Source organism: Mauremys reevesii, linkage group 23, assembly GCF_016161935.1.
Source record: "Mauremys reevesii isolate NIE-2019 linkage group 23, ASM1616193v1, whole genome shotgun sequence".
Lineage (NCBI taxonomy): Eukaryota > Metazoa > Chordata > Testudines > Geoemydidae > Mauremys > Mauremys reevesii.
This window is the reverse complement of record NC_052645.1, coordinates 16,436,916-16,446,242: the sequence shown is the minus strand read 5'-3', so window position 1 is coordinate 16,446,242 and position 9,327 is coordinate 16,436,916. Positions and strand designations below refer to the sequence as shown.

The window sequence follows — 9,327 nt, the reverse complement described above, 5'->3', positions numbered from 1 at the left end:
ATAGTATATCTCAGGTCCATAATTTATATTACAGACTCCTGGGGCAGGGATGTGGCTCAGTGTTAACTGAGGGGCTCCTTGCACACATGGGCTCTAAAATATTAATACGTTTGGCTAGCGCTGTCAGAAAACTCAGTAATTCCCTAAATTCAACCTTTGGGGACCTGCTACTCATTTTCAGATGTCAGTGTGTGTAAAAATGTACATTAGATTGCATGAGCCTGCAGCTACCGAGCAGAATTCTTCCAGGCTAGTTCCTCTAATCCAGCGGGTCTCAAACTTTACTGGTGACCCCTTTCACGTCGCAAGCCTCTGAGTGCGACCCCCCCCAATACATTAAACACCCTTTTTAATATATTTAACACTGTTACAAATGCTGGAGACAAGCCGGGTTTGGAGTGGAGGTTGACAGCTCCTGCCTCCCCATGTAATGACCTCACGACCCCCAGTTTGAGAACCCTGCTCTAATCTATGTAACTAATCCAGTTTGAAGTGTTTGTTACATCGATATCACAGTTAATGTGCTCATTGTCCCTTCGAAGCCAAGTTTGCTAAATGTTGTTATTTAAGTGACAATGTGCTTGATGCTACACAAGTTGCAATGGGAAATGGCTTTTCAAGTTTACTATTTTCATACCTGCATTTTTTCCCTGTTGTGTCTGTCTGTCACTTCAGATACCTACCACCAGTGCAATAGCATAAGTAGTGCTGCATTACTGAGCGTCAGGGATACTACAAGCAAAGCAATATTTTTAAAAAATGGGGTGATTTGAAATTGTTAGTGTTTTAAATGTTGTTCCTTGCCTATTGACTGTTGTTGCATTCAGCAGTACCTGTCACTACCACCTGCCACGTTTTTAAAATCTCTTTATTTAAGCAAAGGTCACTGCAACAGAAACAGGATGTAAAACGAGGCTGCAGTTCAATCCAAAATGTGCTTGTCTAAGACAACCATTGATTCTGATCTTGGATATGGCCAGTGTTCACTTTTTGAACACTATTCTACAGGTGAAACTTTGCACCACATCATTTCAGATTGTCCTGTGTGCGCATTGTAGACAAAACACACACACGGACAGAAATCCAGTGGTTCCCAGGAACTCTTCCTATGACAACCAGCTGGTAGGCTTGAAAAGCACCATATTGCTCACCGTTGGTAGCCTCACCTACACATTCTCTCGTTTGGAACTACGTTATATATAGACCTGGGCAAATAACCTTTTCCCCCTCTGGTTGCAGGCTTGTACTAATAACTAACTAACTTTTGTTTTGAGTCAACCTAAAAAGCCATGTTTGCAAAACTTTCAGCAAACCGATTTCTTTGTTGTTGTTAAATTGTTTCAGGAGGACGGAAACTTCATTTCAACCTAATGTTTCAGTTTGATTCTGAGGTTTTTAATTTTTAAATATTTTTTAAACAAGCCCTTTTGAATAAAAACTGTAAATGTTCTGTTTTGAAACCGTCAGACCAAAAGGTTTGATTTAAAAAAAAGAAGGGGGAGGGGTGGCTGGCATGAGTGCATGCCCTAAATCTGCATTTTTGTAAGAAAATTGTGGTGGAAAAATGTTTAGCTCCCTCTAATTCGATGCTAGGCAGATTGTCCAGCTCCACATTTGAATGGCGTGTTGCTACGAGGCTATAATACACATTCACCTTTGTCAGCCCAGCACCACCTGCTGTACGAGAATCTGCCCCTGGGACCGGGTTCTACCCCCCGTGTTAACATGCAGTGCCAGGCACGAGGGCGAAGTGTCGGAGTTAAGAGCCGAGCCAGGAGAGGGCAGCGGATACCAACCAACCCATCCCACCTTCCAAGCGGACCTACCAGCCCAGGAACGTTCCCACGCGCGGGGTGGGGCTTATCGCCATGAAGGCAGCAGAGCGGGCGTGGAGGGGTGGCGGAGCAGAGACGTTTTGGGGGCAAAATGGGCTTTTTTTAGTCCTGTCCCGGCCCTGTGCCGCAGGGAACCCAGGATCGCCGAGCACGGGCCCCCGAGGGCCAGCTTTGAGCTGGAAACCCCCGATTCCTGTGGACGAAAGCTTGGAGCCAGGGCCAGCCCCTCGCTACTCCCTCTGCGGCGCCCAGCTCAGCCCCGGCTGCGCCCGCAGAACCGCTGGCCTCTGGGCAGCCCGCTCTCTGCGCCCCGTCTCCAGGGGGAAGGGGATGAAAATCGCCCCCAGCTGCGCGGCCAGCGCAAGAGCCGACACCTGGGAGGCAGGAGGAGGGCAAAGCCCCAGCGGAGCCCGGGGGTGGTGGGCGGGGAGGGGGCGCCAGCTAGCTCGGTTTTTCCAGTGCGCCTGGCACGCGCCTACCCAGGGGTTTGGAGAGCTGCGCCGACGCGCAGCGCTGCGCCCTGAGCTACCCCAGCTCGCCGCCACTTGCGCTCAGCCGCGGGGCCCCTTTAGGCTGGGGGCGGGGGGGGGTTGCGGTACAGACACGTGCTCCGGGTCCTGGCGATGGTTAACGCGCACGCCCAGCAGCTCTCCGCGTAAAGCCCCAGGGCAGAGGGGCGCCCGCCTGCTATCGACGCCTCGCTGGCCAAGGGGGTCCCCAGGGCAGCTCCGCGTCCCGGGCCCAGCGGGGAGAGCCTGAGCCAGGAGCTGCTCCGCTTTCCAGCTTCCGCCTTCGGAGAAGAGGCTCCCGCAAGGCCCCGCACCTGGCGCTTGTCTGGCCACGACCCATTCCAAGCCCCCGGCTGCCCGGTCCCACGCGCGGCGGCCAATGGGCGGCTGGTGAGGCCGGCGCGGCGCGGCGCGGCGCAGCCCGTGCGCCCCCGGGAGCGCAGCGCACGGGCTCGGCCGGCAGAGGCGATGCGGCTGCTCTGCGGGGCTCTGCTCTGGCTCCTGGGGTTCTTGTGTGACCTGGGTAACAGCAGCTTCCTCCGGAGCCATCTCCATGCCTCCAGCTTCCTGCAGCGCCGGCTGAGCGGCCGGGAGAAGCGGGAGATGCAGCGGGAGATCCTGTCCATCCTCGGGCTGCCGGGCAGACCCCGGCCCAAGGCCTCCGCCGGGGGCAAGCTGCCCTCCTCCGCGCCCCTCTTCATGCTGGACCTTTACCACGCCATGGCCAGGGAGGAGGAGGACGAAGAGGAAGATCCCCTGGGCTGGGGCCGGGGGGTCTCCCGGCCCGTGCTGACCAGCTTGAGCATCCAGGCGCCGCCGTTGGGAAGAGTCATCAGCCGGGCGGACACGGTCATGAGCTTTGTCAACATGGGTAAGTGCCGAGCGCCCAGGCGGCTGGAGAGAGCAGGACCCCCGAGGGCGGGTGGGGCCCTGCCTGGGCTTGGGCACCTGCCCCCGCTGGCTCAGGGGACTTGCGTCACCTCTTCTCTGTCTACCCAGTTACTGGAGTCACAGGTTCCCCGGCCAGTGGGGACCATTGGGAGCCTCTTAGGGTGACCAGACAGCACGTGTGAAAAATCAGGACAGGGGGTGGGGGGCTAATAGGAGCCTATATAAGAAAAAGCCCCAAATATCGGGACTGTCCCTATAAAATCAGGAGATCTGGTCGCCGTAGAGCCTCTGGCCCGGCCTGACCCCCTGGATAGCCCAGAACTTCCCCCGGGGAATTCCAGCGCAGACAAACCAGCCAACCTGCGGCTGTAGCCAAACACCCCCTGACCAGCTGGCCGCTTGCAGGGCTTTCTTCACCCCAGTGCACATACAGGAGTTAAGGGTTAGAGCAGCTGTTCGGTTAAAGCTCAACTCTTCTGGGGGCTCTAAAATCCTCAAATGGCCTTGAAATGAGTGTTTGGTCTCCTGGCTGATTGGCCTGGGTCTTTTCTGTCATTTTTCCCCCCATGGTTCTCATTTCCCTCCCTTGAAAGTTGTCTGCATTCAAATTATTTTTCTGACACTTATGCCCCCCCCCACCTATTGGTTCCCATCTGTGTTTGACCCACCTCTCGCCCTTTATTCTGGGCCCCGGTTTCTAAGGCCGATGCTTTCCCGTGTTGTCCCAGGCTGCTGGTGGATTTCTGTCCCTTTGTTTCGAGCTAAGCTGGCAACACTTCTCTCCTGGTTATTCTTCACTTGAGGGCTGGTTTATGACCATTTGCGTGGACTCACTTGCCGGTTATTCGGCAGTCTGTTAAGCCTCTGGATATTTGTGACATCAAAGATGATGTAATGTGAAGGTGACAGCTTTGTCCTCAAACCATCCCAGATATGAAGAGCCTGTTGACTGCTTCCAGTCTTACATGGCCATGCAACATGCTAGATATAATATATGGCCTAGTGGCTAGAGCACTGAACTGGAAAGATGTGGGTTCTCTTCCCAGCTCGTCACTGGCCTGCTGGGTGACCGTGGGCAGGTCACGTCCCCTTGTTGTGCCTCAGTTTTCCCATCTGTGAAATGGGAACAATGATAGCGATCCTCCTTTTGTAAAGTGCGTTGAGACCTTCTGATGAAAAATGCTGAAAAGAACAATTAGACTCTGGAACTCATTGCCACAGGAAGTCAGTGAGGCCACGAGCTTAACAAAATGGAATTGGACCTTCATCTGAATAACAAGCAGATCCAGAGTTATCATCATAATTAATTGAAACACATTTTGTGAAAGGCATATTAAAACTAATGCATCTGGACCTAGCCAATCCCTGTTGCAGATCAAGGTGAGACCTAATGGGGAAGGGAGCAGATGGCCCCACATCTGCCTACTGCCGGGTTCTTGAATCTTCCTCTGAATTAGCTGAGCTAAATGGATCTTGAGTCTGATCCAATCTGGCAATTCCTGTGGTCCTAAAACTTTATTCTCAGCACCCCACAGGGAAACACACTAATAACCCAGTAGGTTTATTTACTGTTAGACTGGTGTATAACCTAAACCTAATTTAAACCTACTAGAACTCACTAAGTTACCATTGGCCAGGGTTCCTGAACTGTTGTGTGTGCCCGTGTGAGGCAAAACATGGCTGGATGGCATCACAAAAGCAGCACCAGGTAGCCTGGCTAAACTCGCAAGATGATAGAATTACCTTCTTCTGACGGGGTTAAGCTTTTACTGTCCATGCTTCTAACAGGGCTGCCGCTGTCGGAGTTTAGGACGCACAAATAATTTGACTCCGTGCGACTATCTTGGGAGGTTCTACAATGCATCCTTGCAACAGCTGTACACTTTGTTACTTACGTACCACCGCTATGTGCTTAACCTCGCGTCCCGGGCTGCTCTCTTCAGACACCAGACCTTCACTAGGAACAGAAACCTCACTGCTAAATTTAACTTCATCCTAAACCCCACAGACCAAACCTCGCTACTAATTGAAACCTCTCTGCTTTATTGTAGAGCTGGCTAGTGCTGGTTATGATGCCATTAGCTTGCTGGCATCCTACGCACAGATGTGGCTCTTGTGCCGCATCCTTTTTGAAACAAAGCCTTTAGGAGGCTGGACGGTACCTCCAGATGCTATTCCCTGTTTATCAAGCTGACTTCATGAGTGAGTTGTGGTGGAACGTGGGTATGGGGGCCTCCTGTGATGGAGACTCCATTTCAGTGTCAAAAGCTGTCACAGTGGTCCCTGTTAGCCTGAGTGAGAAGCCTGCTAAAATGGGGTGGGATGTGGGGGAGCAGAAAGGGGGAGAAACTAGACCAGAAAATGCCTGTTTGGCACAAATTCAGCTGTAACTTTGTCCCTGCTGGGGTTAGCCCTGGGTCAGTCTAAACCGGTTCGTCTCTTCTACAATCTCCAGTTTAAAGACCAGGCTGCGAAACTGTAACCCAAAAGTTACTTCCACCTTAACACGCTGGAGGTGAAAAGGTGGAAATCCACCAAAGGTGACGAGTGCCTTCAAAAGCAGCTGCCCCGGGAAAAGGCTGGATGTTAAATGGAATGGGTTCACAACTGCTGATCTCCACAGTTACCCAGAAAGGGAGGTGGAAATATTGGGGACGTGTGTTGAGAGCGACGACCGAGTGCCTGCTGTGGGGGGTGGCCGTTAAGCAGCTGGAGGAGGAACATGTGAAAGGGGCTGCTGAAAGAACCCCTGTCGACCAGTGCTCAGAGGGTCCGTCTACACTGCGGCCGGCCCAGGTCAGCTGACTTGGGCTTGGATCGCGGGGCTCAAAGTTGCAGGATAGATGACCGGCCCCTGAGACCCTGCATGGGGGGAGGGCTTAGCCCAAGCTTGAATGTGACACTGTAATTTTTTGCCCCACAGCCCATGCCCAAGTCAACTGACCCAAACGCTGAGACTCGGTGCTGTGGGTTTTTTTTTATTGTAGACGTACCCAGAGAGGGAACTCTTGTGGGGCTTAACAACATAGAGAACATGCAAGGATTGGTCCGGGATAGACAGGGATGGCAGAGCCTTTTGTGCCCTGAGTAATGTCTGATGCTGCAGGATGGATTCAGGTTCAGATCTGTTCCAACACACGACGGCATCTGTTGGTTGTGGAAGCGGACTCTGATGATAAAACCACCTAATTTTCAGCAGCAGCGTATTAGTAATTCACTCTTATCAGAACTGACGTCCAAAATACAGGGCCAAATCTGCCCTGATGTAAGTGGGCACAACTCCGATTGGAGTCAGCGGGCACTGCGTCACTTCCAATTTCGGCATGCGTGGGCCTGGAGATCCACCAAACAGGAAGGATTGATGGCCATGGAGCAGAGCGTGCAGGGGACGCACCAGCTCCTCTCTTCCAGCAACAGGGTGGAACAAGCTAACGACATCAGGACACTGAATCAGGATTCAAAATAAAATCCTAAAAGTTGCTCCTTATTGCTGTACTCCGGTCAGGCTGGGGACGGTCTAACGCTTCTGCCACTGTCCTAGCTGTATTAATGACATCTAAAGTGATGATATTTCTACCCAGCACCTCTGTTCCTGAAGACTAATGTGCAAAGTTCACTGCAACAAATCAAAGGAAGCTAATCAGAAGAGGGGCTTCATCTGTAAGGGCAGGCTTTGAGTGTGGATGAGGTGTTTCTAGAACAAAAACAGCAATATCTGAAACACGAGACCTTGTAGTAATGGGTGACTTTTCCAGCAGCCATCTGGGTAGTTAAAGTAATACGGCAAAACACAAACTTCCGAAGAAGTTTGTGTCAAGTATCAGGGGGCAGCCGTGTTAGTCTGTATCCACAAAAACAACCTTGCAGCTGAAGAAGTGAGTCTTTTTACCCACAAAAGCTTATGCCCAGATAAATCTGTTAGTCTTTAAGAAGTTTGTGGAATGTCCTTGAGAAGGTGGAGGAAGTAGCCAGGGGGACAGCCAGTTTAGACTGGAGTCTGACTAACAGGGAGAACTTGCTTGCAGATTTGAAGGTTGAAGACAGTTGGGGGGGGGGAGGAAGTGATCATGGAATGGTAGATTTCTTTATTCCAAGGAACAGAAGGAGTCAGAGCAGCAGAATAAGGACAGTGGACTTCAAAAAAGGAAACTTTAATCAGGGGCGGCTCCAGGCCCCAGCACGCCAAGCGCATGCTTGGGGCGGCATGCCGTGGGGGGCGCTCTGCCGGTCGCCGGGAGGGTGGCAGGCAGGCAGCCTCCGCAGGCACGCCTGTGGGAGTTCCACCGGAGCCGCGGGACCGGCGACCGGCAGAGCGCCCCTCGCAGCATGCCGCCCTGCTTGGGGCGGCGAAATGTCTAGGGCCGCCCCTGACTTTAATGAATGCGGAGAACGGGGAGGTAAGGCCCCTTGGGAAGAAAATCTAAGGGGAAAAGGAGTTCAGGAGAGCGGGCAGTTTCTCAAAGAGGCTGTTAAAGACACAACAGCAAACTACCCTGATGCAGAGGCAGTATGGGAAGAATAACAACAGGCCAATATGGCTCAACCGGGAGCACTTCAGTGACCTGAAAATCAAAAAGGAATCCTACAAAAAATGGAAACCTGGACAAATGGCTACGGCTGAGTACAAACCAGTACCACCGGCATAGAGACAAGAAGGGCTAACGCACAAAATGAGTTACACCCAGCAAGGGACATAAAAGGCAACGAGAAGAGGTTCCCCACATTAAATTAGGAGCAAGAGAGATGAAGGCAAATGCAGGGCCTCTACTCAGCAGGGAAGGAGAATGAATAACTGATGATATCACAAAAGCTGAGGTGTTTGATGCCAGTTTTGCTTCAGCCTTCGCGAAAAGGGTTACGGGTGACCGGATTCTTAGCGCAACGAATATTAACGACAAGGGGGAAGAAACACAAGCTGAAATAGGGAAAGAACAGGGTAAATATTCAGATGAGCTAGATCTATTCAAGGTAGCAGAACCTGAGGAAACGCATCTGAGGGTACATAAGGAATTAGCTGAAACAATCTCCGAACCATTCGTGATTCTTCTATATGTTCTCAAAGGTACAGCTGAGGTCCCAGAGGACTGGAGAAGGGCAGACATAGGTAGGTACAATCTTTAAAAAGGGGGACAAAGAAGACCCAGGGTATTATAGAGGAGGCAGTCTAGCGTCTATACCTGGAGTGATACTGGAACAGATGATTAAACAATCAATTTTTAAGCCCTTAGAGGATAACAGGGTTACAAGTAATGTCCTGCATGGATTTGTCAAGAACAAATCATGCCAAACCAACCGAATTTCCTACTGGCCTAGTGAATGTCCCACAGGACATTCTCATAAGAAGACTAGGGAAATGTGCTCTAGATGAAATGACTATAAGGTGAGTGCAAAACTGGTTGAAAGACCGTACTCAAAGGGTAGTTACACCCTCCCAGTTTGACAGCAACACTGGGTCAGTCCTGGGGCCGTTGGTCAATATTTTCATTAATGACTTGGATGGCAGAGTGGGGAGCGTGCTTATGAAATCTGTGGCTGATCTCAAGCGGGGAGGGATTGCTCCAAACATCCTTATCAAACAGGAGAACTGGTCTGAAATCAATAAGATGAAATTAGAGAAAGATAAGTGCCAAGTACTTCACTGAGGAAAGAAAAACCAAATGCGCAATTACAAAATGGGAACTAGAGGCTAGGTGGTGGTGGTACTGCTGAAAAGGATCTGGGGGTTAGAGTGGATCACAAATTGAATCTGAGCCAAGAACATGATACCGCTGTGAAAAAGGCTAATATCTTTCTGGGGTGTAACAACAGGAGTGTTGTATGCAAGTCACAGGAGAGAATTATCCCACTCTACTCAGCCCTGGTGAGGCCTCAGGAGCTGGCGTACTGCGTCCAGTTAAGGGTACCACCCTTGACAAATTGGAGAGTGGCCAGAGGAGAGCAACAAAAACGATAAAAGATTTAGAAATCCTGCCCTACGAGGCAAGGTTAAAACCCAGCAACCTGGGCATGTTAACAACTGAGAAAAGAAGACTGAGCAGGGGCAGGTCTGGGACCGGGCGCAGGCTCGGGGCTGGGAACAGAGCTGCAGCCAG

The 9,327-nt window shown here is 51.3% G+C and overlaps 1 protein-coding gene across 1 annotated transcript in view; it reads left to right on the top strand.

Moving 5' to 3' along the window:
• The first annotated feature begins 2,434 nt into the window (after positions 1–2,434).
• LOC120389074 (bone morphogenetic protein 8A-like) overlaps positions 2,435–9,327 on the top strand; it is a 38,412-nt gene continuing 31,519 nt past the window's right edge. Inside the window, exon 1 of the mRNA XM_039511278.1 lies at positions 2,435–3,215. Coding sequence (XP_039367212.1) covers positions 2,813–3,215 — 403 coding nt within the window. The 5' untranslated portion in view covers positions 2,435–2,812. The remainder of the gene's footprint in view (positions 3,216–9,327) is intronic.